Source organism: Hyperolius riggenbachi, chromosome 1 (assembly GCF_040937935.1).
Source record: "Hyperolius riggenbachi isolate aHypRig1 chromosome 1, aHypRig1.pri, whole genome shotgun sequence".
Lineage (NCBI taxonomy): Eukaryota > Metazoa > Chordata > Amphibia > Anura > Hyperoliidae > Hyperolius > Hyperolius riggenbachi.
The window spans coordinates 409,006,326-409,030,395 of record NC_090646.1 but is presented as its reverse complement, the minus strand read 5'-3'; the positions used below and the strand labels follow the sequence as shown (position 1 = coordinate 409,030,395).

Below are 24,070 nucleotides of genomic sequence, written 5' to 3'. Positions count from 1 at the left end.
CGGGGACATGCAGCTGGAGAGTCGTTCGTCGCAGCAGGGGCAGCAGAGCGGGGAGGTTGCAGAGATTGCTTCTGCCAGCTCTGCAGGAATGGCAGGATTCCTCTGCCACGACGAACGACTCTCGGGACACGCGTGTCCCCGCTGGCTGCTACTTATTGTATTTATTGTATGGGAGGCGGGGGGGGGGGGAATCGGGGAGAGGAGAGAGTCAGTGCGAAAGCCGGCGGCATCATCTATTACATTGCCGCCGGCTATATTTCATTAAATTAACCAAGTTGTCATCAATTTGGCCGCAGCGAGACGGCGTCAACAAAACATTTCTCACATTGGCCGCTGCGCTGCGGCCACTTTGCACATTGGCCGGCCAGAACCCGAAGTGGCCGGCCAGAACTAGAAGTGGCCACACTGCGGGTTCTGGCCGTAACATATATATTATGCTACTCTGCTTAGACACATAGACCATTATTTCATTTACTTTTTCTCATACACTAACCGAAGGTAAGTACCAGGGAAATAATACAACAAACACACTTGTCACTTGGACATGCCCTATAGGTACTAGGTCAAGTCTAATGCACTTGATATATATTAGGATTGAAATTTCAATAAAAGAGGAACACCATAAGCGTCCTGGTGTTTCATACAGTAACACTAGCTATATATCTATAGTAGCATTGTATTGTGGGGGTCCTGGCTGATCCCCCTCCACTGCAACAATGTATCAGTGGGGTGTAGCTATCCCACATCAATACTACTTAGTGTCCTGTAAGGGTGGTCTGGACCTAAGTGTGATCGCAGGTGTGGTACTATAAACCACTTTAGCAAACACCTCACGGTCTAAGTCCTATACACACCCCATTAGGGGGGGCTAAAATACAATAGTGTTTAGAAAACGTGCATAGTGCTGTACATATGAACCTAATGAGATCACATTTCACCTAAAAACGGCTTCTTCAGAGGTGCTATACATATATTACATAAGTGCTATACAACATACACATCACCACCTAGGTTAAAATAACAAAATGCCCCCCATAACTGGTAGCCCCAGTCAGAGCTGTCTGCGCCACGTTAGGCAGCCATATTTATACTTAGGAGGGAGGAAGAGGAGGTCACTGCCACAATGGGCCACGCCCACCCTTATCATATTATCCCCGCACTTAAAAAATGCCCTGAAGTAAGGCCTATATAGCGGGGAACAGGCTCCCCAAGTGTGCTTACTTGTAGAGATCACATCCCCCTGAATAGAAGTGTCAAAGGTTCCCCAGTTGTCCGCATTGTGGAAGGAACGCCGCATGCGTTCCACAGGTCTCTGAGGGGGCGGAGTTTGCGCCTCACTTGCGCACCATCCGCTCTCGTCTCCTGCATCTCGCGTGAGCGGGCACTGGGTAGGTCTCGCCCTAATCTCTGCGCCTCCCATTAGGCTGTGCGTAGGGGGGGAGGTACAAATGCACACCCCCATTCAGGCTAATCACGCCCCCGTAGTCAGGGAAACGCATACCGCGTTCCCATGGCACCCGCTTACGAATTCAGGCTGCGTATCATTGTCTATAGGGGACAGTGCGGGCAGCTATACATATGCCCCATCTCCGCAACTACTCAGCTTCAAAGCGGGCAGGTACGCCAGCCCATGGGTCACATCCTGTGAGCAGGAGAAGGAAGGGGGGAACAAAAAAAAAAAAACAAAAAAAAAAGGGGGGGGGGTAATATACAATATGCACACTGTTAGGGGAACCACTAGATAAACATAATGGGCAGGAGTTCAGTGTAACCACCATTATCTATATAAGGACAAAAAGGCATGTATGCACTAGGGGCCATACATGTCGCACACCGGCTGTCCAGCATGTATATATAGAGGGAGGTGGATACATATATATTTTATATTTTACCTATTTCAAAATCGATCCTCACGGTAGGTGCCATTTACAAAGATATGCGTAGGAATAAAAAAATAATAATATTTTTTTATTTTTTTATTCCTACGCATATCTTTGTAAATGGCACCTACCGTGAGGATCGATTTTGAAATATGTAAAATATAAAATATATATGTATCCACCTCCCTCTATATATACATGCTGGACAGCCGGTGTGCGACATGTATGGCCCCTAGTGCATACATGCCTTTTTGTCCTTATATAGATAATGGTGGTTACACTGAACTCCTGCCCATTATGTTTATCTAGTGGTTCCCCTAACAGTGTGCATATTGTATATTACCCCCCCCCCTTTTTTTTTTTTTTTTTTTGTTCCCCCCTTCCTTCTCCTGCTCACAGGATGTGACCCATGGGCTGGCGTACCTGCCCGCTTTGAAGCTGAGTAGTTGCGGAGATGGGGCATATGTATAGCTGCCCGCACTGTCCCCTATAGACAATGATACGCAGCCTAATGGGAGGCGCAGAGATTAGGGCGAGACCTACCCAGTGCCCGCTCACGCGAGATGCAGGAGACGAGAGCGGATGGTGCGCAAGTGAGGCGCAAACTCCGCCCCCTCAGAGACCTGTGGAACGCATGCGGCGTTCCTTCCACAATGCGGACAACTGGGGAACCTTTGACACTTCTATTCAGGGGGATGTGATCTCTACAAGTAAGCACACTTGGGGAGCCTGTTCCCCGCTATATAGGCCTTACTTCAGGGCATTTTTTAAGTGCGGGGATAATATGATAAGGGTGGGCGTGGCCCATTGTGGCAGTGACCTCCTCTTCCTCCCTCCTAAGTATAAATATGGCTGCCTAACGTGGCGCAGACAGCTCTGACTGGGGCTACCAGTTATGGGGGGCATTTTGTTATTTTAATCTAGGTGGTGATGTGTATGTTGTATAGCACTTATGTAATATATGTATAGCACCTCTGAAGAAGCCGTTTTTAGGTGAAATGTGATCTCATTAGGTTCATATGTACAGCACTATGCACGTTTTCTAAACACTATTGTATTTTAGCCCCCCCTAATGGGGTGTGTATAGGACTTAGACCGTGAGGTGTTTGCTAAAGTGGTTTATAGTACCACACCTGCGATCACACTTAGGTCCAGACCACCCTTACAGGACACTAAGTAGTATTGATGTGGGATAGCTACACCCCACTGATACATTGTTGCAGTGGAGGGGGATCAGCCAGGACCCCCACAATACAATGCTACTATAGATATATAGCTAGTGTTACTGTATGAAACACCAGGACGCTTATGGTGTTCCTCTTTTATTGAAATTTCAATCCTAATATATATCAAGTGCATTAGACTTGACCTAGTACCTATAGGGCATTTACTTTTTCTCCTAAGTTTTTCTCCTAGGTGATATTTTCACAAGTTATCAATGAAATGTTGTTTAAAGTGACACTGAAGCTGAAAAAAAACCTCTGATATAATGAATTATATGTGTAGTACAGATAATGAACAGAACATTAGTAGCAGTTGTGTAGCTTTTTTTTTATAACTTTGTATTATTCTGTCATATTTGCAATTACAAACCACACTTTGTATTTTAAAGTATGAAACAGAGCAGAGCTAATGACCATTTGAACTCCCCTGCAGTAAGACCTCATCTGAAGCTGTGTATTACTGTTTCTTTGATGTATAAGTGCTTCAGAAAATTAGACGGTTTCCGACCCAAGTTGGGTCTAAGAGCTCAAATAAGCTCTTTGCATAGATAACAACCGAAGTTTCTTAACTCTTCCTGTACTGGAAACAATGTAAAACTCTTACCTTTGCTACTAATGTTCTATTTCTTAACTGTATTACATACACAGCTCACTATATCATAAGTTTATTTTCACTTCAGAGTCCCTTTAAGCCACCAGAAAACAAGAAAATGATTTTGACAGTACTTTTCAACCTGCTCTTTGGTGCCTTTTCAGTTGCAGAATGCTGAAAAGTTATTTTCAACACAAGATGAAAAATTATCTTCAAGGAGAAAACGAAGGAGAAAACATGAATTGAATAAGGACCATGGGCCCCTACTCACATTAACATTTTTCCTGAGTTTTTTTCCCAGGACATATTGTGGCACCTTATCAATAAAATATACTTTAAGCCACCAATAAGCAGGAACACTTCAACTGCTGAGTTACTTTGTGCAGAAAATGAAAAAACATTTCCTGGGAGAAAACTCAGGAGAAAAGTAAAATGAATAGGATCACTATAGCCTGAAAATAAAAAAGGAGACTTTTCACTTTGCCTGCATTTCCTTCAAGAACCCAACCAAATCATGACCTTTTTTAAATTCTTTAATTAGGTTAGCTATTTTAAATTAAATCAATGTTAGGGTTTATTACTTAAAGGACTATTGCGTGTTGTCAAATTGTTTGGGAGGAATGACCTTGAAGGATAACTGTACTTCTAGTTCTCCTTAAATGTAATAGCTGCTATTCAAGCAGTTTCCATACCATGTAGGACAATGTGGGCGTGCAGTCACACATTCCCCTCTCCCCCTATGAAAGTAGTAGGAAGTTTAAGACTAAGTGGGACTTGAACCTTTACAGTTATTTAAAAAAAACATAGATGAAAGGAAGCCTTTCTCCCACATTAAACTTCCTGCTTCTTCTACTAAACGGAGGTGTCACAAGTGAGTGTTTGGATAGACTGCCCACTACTGCAATACACTAGGCCTCACAAGGTGAGAAGCAGCAGTTACACTTAGGGTGTCCATTAATGGTACAGTGTCCCGAAAAAAATCGACCATAAGGGTGACATCAATGGTACCGATTGATCATGAACAATCTTTCTACTGATCATTCTATTGATCCGAATTTCATAACAATTCTGTTAGTCCAGGGCAGAGGTCCTCACACATTTTTTGACACAACTCAAATTAGTTGATGGGTCTGAATCAGGAAAGGTGTGGTCTATCAGGTAGGACACATTCCTCTCTTTCTCAGTTCATCCTAAACACTGGCATGGATCTTGCCCTCCAGGCCTGGAGTTCGACACCTGTGTTTTAGTCTAATCGGATTGCCTATCATTTTGCCTCCATTGGTGGGCCCGAAAGATCATTTACGATTCCATTGCAATGATAGGACCATCGACCATTCGGGAAATTGGATTGTTAATGGGCACCTTAGGAGAGAGCTAAGGGAAAGGGGGAGGCTGGTGATGGGAAAGAGGGTGGAGGGAAGGCCTGCAAGGATAATTGTGCATGCATTTGTATAGTTCTCTTTTAAAACAGAACTAAAGGCAGTTACAAGACAAAAAAATCACTACTAGTGTAGTAGAGTGCTGAATAAAAATAAATGTACTGTATATTCATCTATTTTTATATACAGTCAATAAAGCTACTTGCTTCTGTCTTGTAATTAGGTCAAGAGATACTTTCAAAGTTTTCTAGTACAGACTGTGCAGGGTTAGGCTGCACTGTGAGCCAATCAGGCTCCATAGCACTGCTAAGTGCTATTAGTCTTCTCTGACTAAAGATGAGGAGAAACAGGATGATGACTCTTCAGGTAATTGCTGACCTTCCCTGTCCTATCAGCTGGCTGGGAGAAAGGATTTACTTATGCAATGTTGTTTAGCTGCAATAGTTAGAGAACTGTACATGCTGGGTGTTTTGAGTCACAAATATTTTACTTCATCTGAGCATTAAGCTATCTGCCTGAAATTATAGCTTTCAATGAATTGCCAACCGTATAATATACACTTACTCCCCATATCACATCCTTCCAACCCTTTCCTCAAAATGAACATGTCACCTCCATGCTGCATCCAGTTTCTGTGAGCCTCGATGGCATGGTCTTGGCATGTTCCTGCTGCTGTAACGTCATCTAGATTGTTTTTCAGCCGCATCTAAAAGTGCCAGAGTTGTATGGAAGAGGAGTCACTAATGGCATCACACAAACACACATCAAACATTTCATACATATTTGCATTGTTTGAAATGATTCTGACAAAAACATCATATCTACTTTAAACAGGATGATAGATTACAAAAATAATTTGAATATATTTACGTTATCAAAATGTTAGCAATGGCTAAGGTACTACAAATCCCAGCATTCTCTAAAAGCCCATGGCTCGCAAATTACAGTGTAGGCACACTTGAAGTTGCCAAACAGCTTGGGAGCCAGATGCATTTCAAAGAGCCAAAAGAACATCATCTAGCATTCCATGTGGCGCTAAGCTTTGTAACAGACCTGCATGAGTCATATGCTCCTTCCATAGCCTGAGGAAGCAGGATATACCTGTGAAACGTGTTGCACTTTACTGAAGTATGTAAATAAACTATTTTGTTGAATAATATCAACAGCATCTTGTGTCTACTTTGAGGAGGTAAGTCTACCACTATCTATTTTTATCTTTCTGGCGCCTCTGTATACATGTATACTACTTGAGTCCACCCTGGGTGGAGGGGTATTGGCCTCCTTTTTTCTGATCTACATAGAGCGACTTCTTAATCCTGTGTGGGGACAAGTCTAATCTCCCCACCTGCCTACATAGTGGTTGCCTGGATGGTAACCCAGGTTTGTGAGTATTAAGATATACTTATTATTCATATCCACATTTCCAGTACCTGATACACCATATTGGGCTCTCGGTGTCTCCCCTTTTTGTAGCATTCCATGTGGTTCAATGTTATTTTGCATATCCACAATACAAATAAATGTCCATAGTCAAAACAATTGTGTAAGGCTCCTTTCCCACTAGTTGCTGTACCGTGTGTTATGATGGACCGCACATAGGATGTGACAAGCAAAGTAAAATGAAAGTCTATCAACTGTCATGTTACCGTTCACATTAGTTAAAGCGCTCCGGGGCGTTATGCCTCCGGGAATGCTTCCAGGAACACTTAATAGCACAATGCAAGTGATAAGTTAGAACTAGTGCCGCTGATACATATGGAAGCACAGATTCCCGTCGTCATGCCGTGCATAGTAACGTGTGTATGAAATTGTGTTTGTGCACGCATTAGCTAGTGGGAAAGGGCCCTCAATGCACTAGGGTGTGCAGCAGGAAAGCGTATGAGCTGTGCCCCTGCTTCTTGCCACTTATGAGTGGTTGTCTAATCAAGTGATCACAATAACCTGCCATTATTGCTGCACCATACATAGCAATAAATAAATGCGCAAAGGACAAATCATCATATTTTTATAAGGGGAGGTTCAAGCTCCAGACCTTTAAAAAATGCTTGAGGGCAGGGAGCACTAATAAAGCACTCAGTCAGCATGCTACATCCTATTTAAATGCCACTCACATCCAACAGCACCCGAACCTATTCATCCTTCTGATGAACCCACCAACCACTGTGGGAAAGTTTAATCATTGGTACTGTATTATATGGGGTGCAGAGTCACCATATTATCATTAGCAGCCAGTGAAAGTAAAGGAGGCCATACACTTATAGATTGCCACTCGATGTGGCAAAATGATCAATTCCTTTCTGATCAGATATTTCAACATGAAATCTATTGAAACTTGATTGAACCGCAGCATTGCACTGTTCAATGCAGGCCAATGCTTTGGCCTCTTGATTGACCACCATTTCTGCCCTTCCCCTGATCAATGCAAATCTTCTGCTCTAATTGATCAGACATGTTAGGGCAATAGATTTCTGTCAGATTAAATCAGAGCCATTGAATCTGCCAGGAATCGAACAGGACAATAAATAAGTGTATGGTCACCTTTAGCCTCTGCTTTCACCTGTCTCACAATTCAATTCTATCCATTGGAACTTAATATAGTGGCTAGGGGTCACTTCAGTTTCATTAAAACAAGTGGCGTAGTAATAAGGGATGCAGAGATTACAGCCGGTTCCGGGGCCTTCGGGTCAAAGGGGCTCACTAGGGGTCCTCCATCATCCTTCTTATTAGCTTTTTATTGGTGTTATGCTGATAATGGACAACCCTATATGTGCATTGATTAGTGGAAGTCCTTAGCAAGCTATTTTCTTACTCTCATTACACTTCTCTGACACTGTAGCTGTCCTTGGTAGGTTTTTGGGGTGCCATCAATAAAGTGCTTGGGGCCCGATATCAAACTTGCACTGGGGTCCCAAGCTCCTTAGTTATGCCACTGATTAAAACTTTGCACAGTGGGGTGACTGTGAGAGACGGATTAGAGTGCTGCAAGGTGCGACAGGCATACCATTTTAGTAAAAAAAAAAAAAAAATAGTATGAAATTAGAAGCTGAAGAAAGAAAAACGTTAGTTATATGTTCAATGCTTTAGTTATAATGTATGTTTGGTGTATCTTTCATTTCACCAACTTCTTTTTTTACAATGTCTAATTTAAAGCTTAAGTTCTTAACACACACCCTGTTTCCCCAAAATTAAAACCTACCTCCAAAATAAGCCCTAGCATGGTTTTCTGAATTCTTATGTACGCTAGAAATATAAGTCCTACTCCAAAAATACATCTGAAACCGTCTGTTTGCATGTTGGATTAGTTTGGCTCTGTAATATTAACAAGCTGACACACCATTGCATTACAGCAATTACATTCTGGAGGTTGGACTAAGGGATGATTTGCATATACTGCAGTGATGCATTATGGGACACCTCAGAGCTTACTCCAACCTGAATAATAACAAATAATCGTAAATGCCTTCTGTTTTAAGAAGGCAAACTTCTGTTTTGCATAGCATTTTAGTAAGGAGGCTTTTTGGTCTCATTTTAGCCCCTTACACTCTCCTGGGCATTCTGGTTAACCATGAGCTTGCACGGCAATCTGTAACTCCAAAAATAAAAAAAAAGTGTCCAGGCAATATTGGCAATAGAATGCAGCAAGACAGATAGACCTTTCACCAAAAAGAGAAACCTGTGATTGCATGTTTTTCAGTGGAAAAGAGCAGCAAGTATTTAAGTATTCAGGTAAAGCACCCTGATTGAAACGTTAAACTATCAACCCTTGTGCTAAGTTTCCAATTTACTTAACTGCAAACGAACTATACTTTTGATTGAACAAAATGGATGTGGGTTATTTGCAGTGATAAAAATAGATATTTATTGCATGTAGTTTATGATTCTAACCGCATGTGAAGTAAATACATATAGCTTGAGAAGCAGGGGGCAACATTGTTATTTAATTATTAAAAAACAACCTTTTGACCCCCCTTTAGTAAGTAAGGATACTTACTGAGATGTTTAAACGTACTATGCCAGATGCTGCTGCATTTAAAAACGAAAAATCTATAGAACCATAATAATTTCCTGATCTTACCATGACCCACCTTATCCATGAACTCTTTAAGAAGGAAACATAAATTACCACCTTAGAGCTGATTTGTGCTCAGAAAGAAAAATGTGAACGGCACAGACGGCCATTTCTAACCATTCTAATGATGCACTTATCTGTCACCTCCCCTGATCTTCTTAGATGTGTAAATCACAATGTACTACTCATACACTAAGCCACAGATTCAAACTGTGCAATTTTGCCATAAATTGTGCTCAAAGGGTTTTATTTTTATCTTTAATGGAAGTTGCTATGCATTTTTAGTAGTAACAACTATTGCAAACTTCATCTAATACCTAGTTAGCCATTAGTAACTGATGGAGATGTTTTGTAATACCAAGCTGCAATATTTTTAGTGATTATGGATTACTACTAATCTTCTACAGTTTGTGAATGCTATCATTTACTTTGCCAATTAATGTGTCATCGGTAATTGAATTCTGTTAACCCAATCATGGCTCTGTCCAGTATAATCAGTATAATATCTACACCTCTGTGCTTTTCTTTGTAATACATTCATATATAAACCTATTTATATGATCATTGTTGTATCACCAAGAAGCATTTTCCTTCAGTTAATTCAGTCCATGTTTACTGGAGGACATAGGCTTTGCACTGCTCTCCTACCTTAGTAAATCAGGTTCCTGGTGCCTGAACTTTTTATGTCCTACTCTAGACGCAGTAATCTACAGTTAAACAGTACCACTAAACACTTTTTTTAAAAAAAATTTTTTTATTTTAAGCCAACTCAAGTCATACAACACAAATGGGGGAAAGTCAAATGAGAGATGTCTTTGAAGGTTGCTAGTTATTCTTGAAGAAGCTGGTCTCTTGTATGTATAGCAATTGATAATGTGCTGCAGTATATTGCCATTTGACACAATGGGCATCGATGGACAATAGTACTTTTGCTCTAGCAGCTGTTATTGTTTCAAGTTCTCTTATGGGCTGCCTCACAAATACAGTCAGCAAGATAATTGGTGTCAATTCACCAGAGAGGATTTACTAAGAGAAAAAAGGTAGGTAGTTTATCTCATGAGGTATTTTAACACTCTGGAGTCAATTCACCAGTGTGAGAGGACAGAGAGAAAAGTGTTCGATAGCAGGGGATAATGGAGAGATATGCATGAGGAAAGTGTGAGAAAGCAGAGAGTTAGGTAATCGGTATTAATGATTTACATGGGATACTTTTCCTCTCTGTAAGCTTGAAAGTGAAGCATTGTGGGTAGGAGGCAGAGTTTTACCACTACCTGACCAGAGTATTCCCGCCTTTTACTGCCGGATCATATCATAAATCATATCACGAGTGAGTCTGAACTAGCTAGCGGTTTTTGGTGTGCACCAGGCCTAACAGAGTAAGCTCAAAAGGCTCCATCTTCCACAGCAGCAGCTGTTGTGTGAAAACCACGATATCTCCAGGTTCATTCAGGGGATAAAGAGATGAAAAAATAATGAATGGCCACACCCCCTTTCTTCCCTGGTGAATTGTGATTTGGAGAAAAACTAACTACTAACTATCACTTATTTATCTCATACTTATCTCACATTTATCTCTTGCATTTCTCTCTGTCGATATTTTCCCCTATACTTCTGGAGAATTGGTATTTGGAGATATCACAGGAGGTAAATTACCTCCCAAGAAATAAATAGGTTGGTAACCTCTGGTGAATTGACGCCAATGTGCAACTAGGGTAATACTATTACACTGCTGAAAAAGGTCTTCATAAGTAAAATGCTTGAGAATTTACGTGCAAGTCTAGTTTGATGAGAAACTTTGATTTAAATAAGAACAACTAAGGCAAACAAAAGCAAGGGAAGAGTAATAATGTGTAAGTAAATATAAGGGTTAATTTATCAAATTCAATGGGTATTCCTTAGCCCTATGGCAAAGTAGAAATGGAAAACATAATTAGACCACACCACCTGCACCAATGTTAAAGTTAATTGACCTAATAGTACTAGTAGCAAAAAGGGTGCTAATTATACTTGCATCCCAGTGACAGGGAATGTGCTAATTAGCTAGTGTCTGGAACCAGAAGTTTTAATTAAACTGCTACCAACTCAAGAAGGGTAGAAAGGGCTAGCACTTCATTTCATGCAGGTGAAATACACTAAGCCTCATAACCAAGTACCATGCTGTTTAAAATCTATTAACACTATTAACCGTTCAGCTTTGAATGATATTTGTTATCATATATATCATACATTTCGTTTTTTAAGGACTAGTTCACAGTACTCAGTTGTGTTACAGAATACTTCTGCATTACAACTCACTGCCCATACAATTCTATAGGCCTGCCTCCAGTACTGCGTTGTAACTGATCACGTTACTCTAACTCACTGCATGCAGGCTTTGTATTAAAGCCTATGTCCAGTTCACATTCATTGTATCATACGGGCGTTATGCCCTATCTACAAACTTTAGTCCATACTATGAGCTGCTTCCATGCACCGGCCAGAGGCTTGCTAGAGCGTAGCATGAGCGATGGAGATGTCAGAAAATAATGATAATGCAGAGAAATAATCTCCATCTTGCTTTAAGCTGATTATATATGTTTTAAAATGTTTTGCAGATTATTTGAGTTAATTTCATGATTGTATGATTATAAGCAGAGTTCTTCTTTAATCAGTTAGATTGTTGGTTAGAGTCACCCTTAATGTCATTTTTTTCAGTAAGCTGTTTGTTCCCTGTACAAGGTTATGTTTTTATTAAGATAAGCATTTTTAGTAGGAGGGCTTTTTGGTTCCTTTTATCCCCCTATACATTCCTAGTAGTTTGGGTCACCCTGAGCTGCTTGGTTACTCTGTTTATTAAGATAGCGCTGGAGAAATGTTTTGACTATACTTAGTTCTTGCTGCAATGCAATGAGCTTATGCAAGGCCAACCACATAAACTGCAGAAGCTAAGCCTGCTATATGCTGATATATTAATCCTGTATAGAGATCATGTATAGTGATCATAGAGTTATTAATTAATGAGTAGATCAATAACAGACTTATATAATAAGGTAAATAAGTTTGCTTTCTAAACATTTTAGCATGTATTAAAACAGATGGCTGTTTGTTATGAATACAAAAGCAAAACAATAAGCCATGTGATTAAACAATAAGCCATGTGATCAAGACAGTATAACCTGTGACCACAGGGGGTGTTCAGAAATCCCCATTAATTAATGATGTACCAGAGAACATCCCATATCTTTAGAACATAAGATAAGTTGAGAACATACGCATTTATTTTGGCGTCCATCAGATCCACAAAGATGTCAAAGAACACCACTTGGGTCAAATGATCTAATTAAAATGTTTTTGATGTAATTTTGATTAGAAAAGACGTAGATTGCTTACGTTAATAAACCAAGTAGCGTCATATATGTACGCACCTGCTCAGATAACCCGATAGTTTAAAAAGTCACAAAATGTCAGAATGTACCAGTTAAAAATAAGTTTGAGTTTTGTGCGTCACCATAATATCCCCTAACCGATACCATCTTAAAAAACTTTACAGTAAAAAGCCCTGGCAGGCTGGTATATTTGATCATTGAGCCTGAAACTCTACTGAGATCGACTGAGGCCTAGAAACTCTACCTTCCACTGTGATTTTAGAACACAAGAGAGGTAATATGCATTATTCTTGGTGAATGTATTGACAATAGCTTATGTAAACGTTAAAGACTTGTCATTTCAAACTTCAGCAGTTTTTTAAGTTTTTCTAGATAACTTTTTTATGCTATACTTCATATACAATCAGTAAGCATTATTATTTAAATGCAATTGCAAGCTTAGGGACAACTACCTAGCTTTGATTGATTAAGATATATCTACTTAAAGTTCTTTATACAAGAATAGAACTCTATATATCATTTTTTTAAGGATAAAGCTATATTTGTGTGTACCATACATGGTACAATCTCGAGATAACAATTATCAACGGAGGATAAAATCTACAGCAGAAGAATTGCTATATTGATATGGACTTGTTTTACTAAAGGAGCTTTGAAAATGTATTTTGGATGATGGACAACAACTGAAGAGATGTATATTCCTGTATATATGCTTTATCTATTTTTTATATCAATATAATTGTATAAAATTCAACAGATGAGTGTTGCGTATTTTTTCCAGAGGTAAACCTGTTAACCTATAAATATTCTGTTTATAGTGAGCTACGCGCCCACTACTGGCTAATCTTGATTATGGCGACTTTTTAGGCTTGCCTTTCAAGTAGTATAATCATTTAAGGCAGATATCGCTAAGATACTTGACAGAGAGGTGGCACCACAATGGGGAACCATCTGTGCAAGCCTGCTGCCCTGTTCAGACATGACATGTCACGTTTTTATGCCACTGCAAAATGTCACCACGTGTGGCATGGTGTTACAATTGCTTCCATTCAGCTGCTTGAAATTGCAACCAGCAGGCACTTGCAGCCAGCAACTGGGAGGCTGAGCTGTCTGTATGGATATTATTATTCCTGCAGCAAACCTCATGGTCCATTGTGTGGCAGTAGCAATGCGCAGTGACACAAACTGTGTGACAGACCCACAGTGCAGCATTGAATGGACACACAGTATAACACGCCTCCAGATGACATGAGCTTCAACACACACTCTAGGCCTTGAGGTAGTAAGTCATTGAGGGTGTGGCTCTCCTTATATGGAGTAAGCATCCATGTATAGAAGAATACAGAGTTGCCAAATAGTGAGGAACAGGCTATGACTTTGCAAGTTATGCTGATACAGTGGAACTTATCTCTTTTCATGTACTATTAAATCTTCTCCTTAATGTTAAAAATGTATATTTTATTTTATTTTCCCTTCCACATTGACCATTGGGCTCTTTTTGAAAAATGGGGACTGGAAAGTATTTCCCAAGCCCCTGTTTAACCACCTTAGCGGTATGGACGAGCTCAGCTCGTCCATTACCGCCAGAGGGTGCCGCTCAGGCCCTGCTGGGCCGATTTACATGAAATAAAGAGCAGCACACGCAGCCGGCACTTTGCCAGCCGCGTGTGCTGCCCGATCGCCGCCGCTCTGCGGCGATCCGCCGCGAGCAGCGGCGAAAGAGGGTCCCCCCAGCCGCCTGAGCCCTGCGCAGCCGGAACAAATAGTTCCGGCCAGCGCTAAGGGCTGGATCGGAGGCGGCAGACGTCAGGACGTCGGCTGACGTCCATGACGTCACTCCGCTCGTCGCTATGGCGACGATCTAAGCAAAACAAGGAAGGCCGCTCATTGCGGCCTTCCTTGTTTATTCCGGGCGCCGGAGGCGATCAGAAGAACGCCTCCGGAGCGCCATCTAGTGGGCTTTCATGCAGCCAACTTTCAGTTGGCTGCATGAAATATATTTTTTTTTATTTAAAAAAAACCCTCATGCAGCTGCCCGGGCGATCTTAATAGAACGCCAGGGTGGTTAACTCAGCAGTAAAGGTATGTAAAGGGCTCCTTTCACAAGCAGAAAACTATTACACTAAAGGTGGCCATACATAATACAATTTTCTTATACAATCTTACCATTTCTATGTAGTATAAGGGTAAATTAAGTGAATATACTGAAAGGATAACTTAGGCAGTTCCCTTATATTACATAGAAATGGTAAGATTGTATGAAAAAAATTGTACCATGTATGGCCACCATAAGACAGCAGAGTAAAAACACAAATATTCTGCTTACAGTTCAAAACTGTTCAACGCAATAATATACAAAAATAAATGTTGCAGCTCATATTTAAAGTACACCTGAAGAGAGAAGCTTATGGTGGCTGCCATCTTTATTTCCATTTCAACAATACCAGTTCCCTGATACTCTAGCTGATCTCTTTAACTGCATTAGTATCTGGATCACATACATGAAACAAACATGCAGCAATCCACTCAAACTTTAATCAAAAACACCTGATCTGCATGTTTGTTCAGGGTCTATGGCTAAATCATGGTACATACTCTCAATTATGATTGGCCAATCACTGACCAACTTTACCACTCTCATGTAGTATGAGTATTTACCTAAACAATCTGCTCATAGTATTCAGTATCTGTTGACACTCGTACTACATGGAGATAGTAAAAGTGGTCAATGATTGTCCAATAATAATTAAAGGGTGGGTATCCGGTGAGTTGATCGACGGGAGAGCCGAATGACAGCTCTCCCTGCTGCCACAAAACTCCCAGGCGGTGTTAAATACTATTTCCGTCGGAGCCCCGAATTACCCTTACATAGCATTACATTGCTGCTATGGGGCACCTGGTTTCGGCGCCTGGTGGTGAGCGGCGTGCTCCAAAACCACCTTCTTCGGTGTATCAGGCATTAGAATATTAGAGGCAAAGGAAATACATAAGTCAGCCTCCATATTCCTCTCACTTCAGGTGTGCTTTAAATGAAATACGAGCTTTCAACCCCAAGAAGTCTATCTGGTCCAGCGCTGCTGTTCTGCTGTACTCCACGATCTGCCGCTGTACCCTCTGTAACACCGACAAGGTCACATGCGCGCCTCTCATGAGGCCGGGACCATTCTGCGCTTGCGCTTTAGGTTCTGTGCACTGCACAAGCATAGACCTATCCTTGGTCTGCAACCTTATGGAGGGGACAGCGGCAGCCTGGAGGACAGCGGAACTGTAGCACTGGACGAGATAGACTTCTAGGGCCGAAAGAAGCCCAGGTAAGTAAAGCTTAACTTTTTTTTTCAGCTCGGCAATCCTTTAAATACACCATATACCTCACTCTATCAAAACATCTCATATTCAGTATAGGCCAATTTGTACGAAATCGCCTCTCTCTATTCTGCATTGGTGATGTTATGTCAGGTAGGGGAAATAATGCCACCTTCCACCCTGCATTTCTTTTTTGAGTCTTGCCCATTTCTTACAACCCCTCAGATGAGCGTAGCATGAATATATGCTTCCATGCACCAGCAACATAAATGCATCTCTCACTGCTTATGATACCAGTGCCATAACTGGTATCATGGGTGCAACCACTGTCACTGCCTCATTTATCTTCAGTTGCCACTGTGGGGAATATCAGCCTTTTTCATGTCATGAATTTGACTTCCTCCTCCAGGGTCAAAAGACCATTGGGAAAGGTACTAATATCGTAGGACTTTAGAAACGTTGGTGACGAGTGACATGTAACTTCATATGAATCCATGGGGTAGCAAATGCTGTGATGATGTATCCTGATAGCAAATCGCATGATAAACCAGGTGAAAATGAAAAATCCTCATTTTGGAGGTCCTCCTTGTAAATTCATAACCTGCAGAAAACACCTTCTGCTGTAACTACTCATATTTCAGTAAATGAACTAAAGCTAGGCCCAGTGTAACCAAAGACGAAAATACAATGATCAAAGCAAGGACTGTCACACCAAGCTTTCCATGTAAGAAACATTGGCCAGCAGATATCAGCTACACCTACAGACATGAGATCATCAGATGAAAACAGGTGGATCAGGGTACTGTCATCTCATATTTATAGGAAGTTTTACGACTATGGTAAACAAAGAGATTTGTAGCTGTCTATACTAGGCAACTAAATAGCCCTGTCCAATCAATAAATGCAGATAAGAGCAGAGCGTCACCCACTGTTACTTAGCAAGTGACAGCTTGTGGGGGGTACTTATGTCATTCTATCATTGACATATTAGCTAAATAAGTTGACGTTCTCAATGACAAATAAGCGTTACTTTTCTTACATTTGTGGGGCAATGGAGTAAGAGATTATATATAATATGACACAGGTATAACATCTTCAAGAAGGTCCTCAAAACTCACATTTTCCCTCTGGACTAACACCCCCCCCCCCCCCTACTAGTGCTCTAAACCCGCAGCTGAACTCTGGTCCCCTACCTTTCATGTCCCTACCTCTCCCTCGAGATTGTAAGCCTTCGGCCAGGTTCCTCCTCCCTGTTCATGCACCTCCATTACTATACACCCATCCTATGGATCTGAGTGAACTCTTGAGTGAATATGACTGGCCCAATCCCCATGCTCCCATCCAATGGCTGACTAAGCATTACCTTGTACTCATACTGTGCTGCGTGATCTGGTTTTCATGTATTCCTGTATTGTCTTATTGCTGTATGTCACCTCTAAATATTGTCTGTAACCTAATGTCTAGCGATGCGTAATATGTTGGTGCTTTATAAATACAATAAATAAATAGGTATAAAACTTGAATAAAAGAGTGGCTAAATCTTTCATTGACAATATCACATGCATTGTACATTACAGAGAACGTTACATCCAGAAGAACGAGAAACAAGCACCATTCAATATGTCAGAAATACAGAAGAAACGTAACACACTTTCACAGCTAAAGGCTTTCGTGTAAGGGTGTTACAGCCAGGAGACTAGCAAAAATCCCCTAAAGGATAATTATATTCTACACTGACACAGCTCCTTTTCTTCTCACCACAAGCAGCCATGTCAAATGCAGCTTAATGATCTCCCTATAGAATGGGAGCAAAAGGCAATTCTCTGCGCCATGCTCCTGACCTGAAGACATCCAGTAGTTACATGCATTGTATATGTCTGGACAGCAGAACCAAAAGCAAGCAGACCAGAAAAATCATTCTCATTTTAATAAATAAAGTGTTCTAATTTCAGGATTTAAAAAAGGAACTACAATATTTTTTATGCAGGACTTTTAGCTTCCATTTACCGGATTTCATAAAATCCTGGCGGTTCTGGGTAACCATGACCTAACGAGGAAATTTACTGAATATAACACAATGAATAAAATTGCTTATTTACAAAATTACTTTATAAATTATTTGGTCAGTGTTTGTAAAATCTTTCCTTACCCTTTTCTCTCCCTGATTTCTATTCTTAAAGGACACCCAAGGCAAAAATAAACTAATAAAATAAATGATTATATCTATTTTATGGTGGCCATACATGGTACAATTTTTTCATCCAATCTTACCAATTCTATGTAATATAAGGAAACTGCCTAATTATCCTTTCAGTATATTCACTTAATTTACTCTTATACTACCTAGAAATGGTAAGATTGTATGAAAAAATTGTACCATGTATGGCCACCATTACTTCTCGTTACAATGACTTTTTAAGATATTCCACAATTTTATTTTATGTTTAAATATACTTTTTAAGTTTTAACAGTTTCATTGTTTTTGCTCAATGACACATTCATTGAAGCATGCCAGAGCTAAAATCTATGAGCTATTGACCATTTTTATCTCTTTCCTGTTCTCAGAAGCCATTTTCTGCTAGGAAAGTGTTTTATAGTTGGAATTTCTTATCAGTGAGGGTCTCACTGTAGTCATTCCAGTCTGAGTTAGGACTGAGTCAGCCACTTGCATACCTGATATTTAACTCTTTCAGGCAGAGAAAGAAAAAAAAGGAACACAGCATAGTTATTTGTGTGCTAGGCACTGTACATACCCATGTCTATCTCATCATGTCACATGTCACCTCAGGTATCCTTTAAATTCGTTACAGGTGGAGACATCTTTACCGCTGGTAGGTGCATCACTGGGGAATGTCTGTTTACTGTGTGTTCCAAAGTAAGCAGAAAAAAAAAACCTGGGGCCATATGCAATTCACTTTTTCAACTGATTTTTCTCCTGGGAGATAATTTTTAATTTTCGATTTAAAATAACTTTCCATCACTTTTCAACTAAAAAAAAAGTACCAAAAAGTAGGTGAAAAGTGATGTCAAAATTACTTTGAACATTTTTTTGCTTTCTGGTGGCTTAAAATGTATTTTACAGAGAATGTCACCTAGGAGAAAACTCAGGTGAAAAAGTGAATTGCATATGGCCCCTGGTCTTCCAGAATGCTCTGGGAAGAGAATTCTGCATAGCTAGACAGCCTAGGCTAAACATCACTGGGAGGGTGGATCTTCATAAACATTTACAGCAATATTTAGTTTATTATTATTATTGATTTATAAAGCGCCAACATATTCCGTGGCGCTGTACAAAGTAAGAAACAAACATGGGGTACATAATAATACAGACAATGGTGTACACTAATATACAAGATACATAATTAGTGACAAAATAAAAAAAATGATACAACATACAGAATACAAAATATAGAATTGGTAATGACCGTGATAAAAGTAACACGATGAATAAAATGTATAATGATTTCCAAGACACAAAAGGGGGAGAGAGCCCTGCCCTTGCGAGCTTACAATCTAAAGGGAATGGGGGGGGGGGGGACAGGAGGAGGGGTAGTATGCAGCAAATATATAAAGGCAGTGTGTTTTAGGATACCTAGTAGGAGTGCAATTTGGTCTTAGGACAAAGGGAAGTGGCCTAAGGTAGCGCATATGCTTGTCGGAACAAATTCGTTTTTAGAGAGCATTTAAAGGTAACAAAGGTTGGCGAGTGACGGATGTGTTGTGGGAGAGCATTCCAGAGAAGGGGTGAAGCGTGTGCAAAATCTTGTAAGCGCGAATGTGAGGAGCTAATTCTAGGGGAGGACAACAGAAGATCTTGTGCAGATCTGAGATTGCGATTGTGTTTGTGTCTGGAAATTAGTGAGGATATGTACCGGGGAGAGAGATTGTGGAGAGCTTTGTAGGTTATGGTTAGGAGTTTGAACTGAATACTCTGGTTAATTTGCAGCCAGTGAAGAGCTTGACAGAGAGGGTCAGCAGAGGAAGATCGAGAAGAAAGATGAATGAGACGAGCAGCTGAGTTCAGTACCGACTGGAGCGAGGCCAGCCTATTAGAAGGTAGTCCACAAAGTAGTATGTTACAGTAGTCCAGACAAGAAATGATAAGAGCATCTATTAACATTTTGGTTGTGTCCTGAGTGAGAAAGAGACGGATGCGAGATATATTTGTGAGTTGGAGATGGCAGGAGCTGGTTATGGAGTTAAGATGAGGAAAAAAAGAGAGAGATGAGTCGAATATTACCCCCAAGCACCGTGCTTTGGGAAGTGAAGTTATGGGAGTGTTATTAACCTTTACAGTTACTTCAGGCAGAGAGGTGGCCAGAGACGGTGGAAAAATTATTAGTTCTGTTTTACTCATATTAAGTTTTAGGAAGCGAGAGGACATGAAGGAGGATATAGCAGACAAGCAGTCAAGAACACGTTTGAGGAGTTAAGGTCTGGGGCAGAGAGGTACAGTTGTGTATCGTCTGCATACAGGTGGTATTGAAACCTGAATGAGTTGATTAGGTCACCAAGACCATGCATGTAGATGGAAAAGAGAAGTGGACCAAGGACAGAGTCTTGAGGAACCCCGGCAGACAAAGCATGAGGAGAAGAGATCTGATCTGAGTAGGAGACTGTGAAGGACCTTCCAGAGAGGTAGGAAGATAACCACGTGAGAGCGAGGCCCTTTATTCCTACATTTGAAAGTATTTGTAAGAGTAAGGCGTGGTCGACCGTATCAAATGCTGATGACAGATCAAGAAGGATGACTATGGAAAATTGACCTTTGGATTTAGCTGTAAGAAGGTCATTGGCCGCTTTGGCAAGGGCTGTTTCCGTGTAGTGGTTAGAGCAAAAGCCAGACTGGAATTGATCAAGTAGGGAGTTAGTTGATAAATAATGGCTTAATTCTGCATGTATGATATAGGAAGTGTTTCTGATGCTGAAACCAGGAAAAATACCATGAAAGTGGGTATCCTAAATAATATACTACAGTCAAGTATATGTGTCTCTATAGTATTTCTCTTTAACTGGGCATCTTGTATAGGATTTAGAACAACAACACACAATAATAACAAAACAGATATGCTATTAACAGAATCAGGAAGATAGGCAAGTCAACTTTTTCTGCCAATCAATGGATTGATGCAAGTGTTAAAATTAAACTCATCCTTCTCTGTGCAGCTAATTACTCCTGCAGCAAGGTCGCAGTTTATGCAGTTTTATGGCAACAGTACTGCAACGTATTACTGTCATGGTTGCAAGGAAGGGCAACTGGAATTGGCAATTGTGGAACTTCTTACCTGGCTGCAAGTACTGTGAACTGTACAAGTCTTTTTGAAATGTAAAGCTATTAAAATTATTTTCCAAAATGTTTATGCTTGCAGTCAACTGTGGATTTCTAAAACTTAAAGTCTTTGCAACACTGGCAACTGTGTTCAGTTTGGAATGCAGTTTGGAATTTCTGAGAAGTCCTGGATGTGGGAGTGAGAAGAAGTGACCAAGCTGGACAGCAAGAGGGTCTCATGAGAGGAGTGAAGACTCAGAGCAGGATGGTATCTGGAAATTAATGAAAAAAATGAATGGAGTGCACAGCTAATGTAGAGCTTTGTATGACAGGGTTGGGTGTTTGAACTGGACAGCCCACAGAGAAAAATCTAGCAGATGTGTGTGGTTAGATCTAATGTCTGCTAAGTATTTCAGTTATGTACTCCCATCCTTGGCATGAAAGAAAAATCCTTACATACATTCATAGGCAACAACACAACATCCAACTGGCAAAAGTGATTGGAAGGGGGAATTTATGGCACTAGACCCAAGAGAATATACAGCTCTAATGCTGGATACACACGGTGCATTTCCGCACTCGATGCGCCCGTCGATTCGCGTCAACTCGATCATTTCCGAGCGCATTTCGATGATTATTCGGTCGATTTACATGTAAAGTATGCCAAATCGACCTAACGATCCATCGAAACGCGAATCGGACATGTCGGAAATAATTGAGTCGACGCGAATCGACGGGCGCATCAAGTGCGGAAACGCACCGTGTGTATCCAGCATAATACATCAAGTGCTGCCTACCCAAAGATTTATAATCCTGGCCAGGCAGACTTTTGAACTGTGTAACTCTAAACAGCCTATACAGAGCACACAACTACAAAGCTTACTAGACTAGACTTTTCTCCACTATGCTCAAGCAAATATAGACATGCGGTGGGAGTGCAGTTGGGCCGTAAAAACATTTTGTTCCGAACTTTGGGCACATGCTACAGTTTGAAAGTAGTGCATTACACATCTGTCAGAATTTGAAGGATCCTGTAGTTTATCCAAGTATAGAAATATACTTGACAACCAGCACTGAAATCTATCGATCCTTTAATTCACATCCAAGAAGTGAATAATAATCACTATGGTCCACTAGAGACCACTGAACTTATAGCTCAAATGTAGTGAATATAGCCCAAGCTACAGTAACAGGGAATATCATCAAGCCAATAATGCCTGTTCACATGGCAGCAGGATGCAGTCAAGGGAGGGAATGAGGAGACTGTCTATTGTGTACATCCTGCTGCCATGTGAACCGACATTATTGCCTTGATGCTATTCCGTTACTGTAGCTTGGGCTATATTCACATTTGAGCTATAATTAAAATGGTTTCTAGTGGAGCGTACTGATGATTTTTCACTGCTTGAATGTAAATAAAATAATCGATTGATTCCATTGCTGATCGTCATGTATATTTCTATCGATTAAAGGCATGGGGCCTTTATACTGGAAGGTGTGCCATCTACTTACGTGTTTATCCAAGTATATAAATACACAACTGTATGCTGTGTTGAAATTCAAGCGTGATGAGATCTGCTACTCTGCCCAGCCTCACTGCTAACTCTCTTCTCATTCCCTCCCATCTGATGAGTTATGCAGTCTGTTCTCAGTTGTACCCGTCATGTGCTCTTTTCAGGCTGGTTCCAGACCCCACTGAACACACAGAACAGCTGTCTTGTTTCTGCAGATAGCAGCCGCCAACTTTAGTGAGTGTTGCACTGATGCTGCTGTTTGGAAATATACTTTATTTTCCACCATTGGGTTGGATTTTATATGCACGTATCCCTGGATCCTCAGCTAAAATGATCCAATTCTAGCTAGCGTTTATTGATCAGGTGGTATCATTCATTCAGCAGATCGCCAGCCAAAATGGCCAATATCAGCCGTTTCAGATTATGTTATAGGCTCATTACAATTGAATGCTATTGTTCAAGGTGGATTTGTAAGGTCACCGTTTTGATGCCACTGCACCCCATGATCTTTACAAATAAATAACTTGGTTGAAAGAAAACAGACGTGTACATCACACATTATCTGAATTGAAAAATGTACTGATCGCAGGATGCATCTGCTGTACTATAGTTTCTTCCTTATATACAGCACATGTCCACATTTTGAAAGCCTATAAATATTCATCAGCACCATGTATGAGTGCATGAACATTCAGTTTGGTATACAATGATTATGTTCTCTGCCCTCTAATACACTTATATTTCACCATAGGTGGTACATTCTCATAATGCTACATATTTAATGTATTATTTTATGTAGGTTTCAATTACTTCTCTTTACTAGTTTTTTTAATCCTTAACTTGTAATGCTTTTGACTTCTCCAAGAGTAACGCCAACTTACATCAAATTAAAACTGAATCCTCACTACTACCACTAACTGCTTTCAGAGCTCTAACAAGGGGCTCTCCTGAGTTACAAGTTCATACATCTCTTCAGCACCACTGCTGACGGCATGCAGCAGGCAGCTATGGAGGGGGTATCATTTTAGTCAGGCCTGTGCTGGACATCAAGCAATCCTGAGTGCAGAAGGTAGCCACATACAGTATGGTTTAAAAGGTGGCCAAACACCATACATGTTTTACATTTCTTTTCAATTCTACAATCAATTTTTCTAATTGACATTTGAGAAATCTGACCATATAACAGAAGGAATGGTCCGCACTTGTTCAAGCTGATCCAAACTTTATTTCAAAACGTATCCAGGGTCACATAAAGGCTGACATGTTTCAGTCCCGAAGGACCTTACTCATAGCTCAAAAAAAATCTGACCAATGTACCACACGTGTGTTCAGTTTTTCACCAATTATGAAAACAAATTGATTGTGTCTCTATAATACAAAATTGTCAAACCACACACCATACTATCGTGCAAAAACTGATTGGAAATTTCCACCACTTCCAATCAAGAAAAATAGAAAAAACAGGAAATCCGATCT

At 40.5% G+C, this 24,070-nt stretch overlaps 1 protein-coding gene across 6 annotated transcripts in view; it reads right to left on the bottom strand.

The window, feature by feature from the left end:
• The window catches only part of RFX3 (regulatory factor X3), a 367,918-nt gene that overhangs the window by 256,942 nt on the left and 86,906 nt on the right, over positions 1-24,070 (bottom strand). For 4 of the 6 annotated variants that reach the window (XM_068271397.1, XM_068271398.1, XM_068271396.1 and 1 more), the window contains one exon: positions 5,639-5,780. The exons of 1 other annotated variant lie outside the window; for it this stretch is intronic. In XM_068271397.1, the coding sequence (XP_068127498.1) occupies positions 5,639-5,780 (142 nt within the window). The remainder of the gene's footprint in view (positions 1-5,638; positions 5,781-24,070) is intronic. One more of the 6 variants, XM_068271399.1, reaches the window with a different exon arrangement.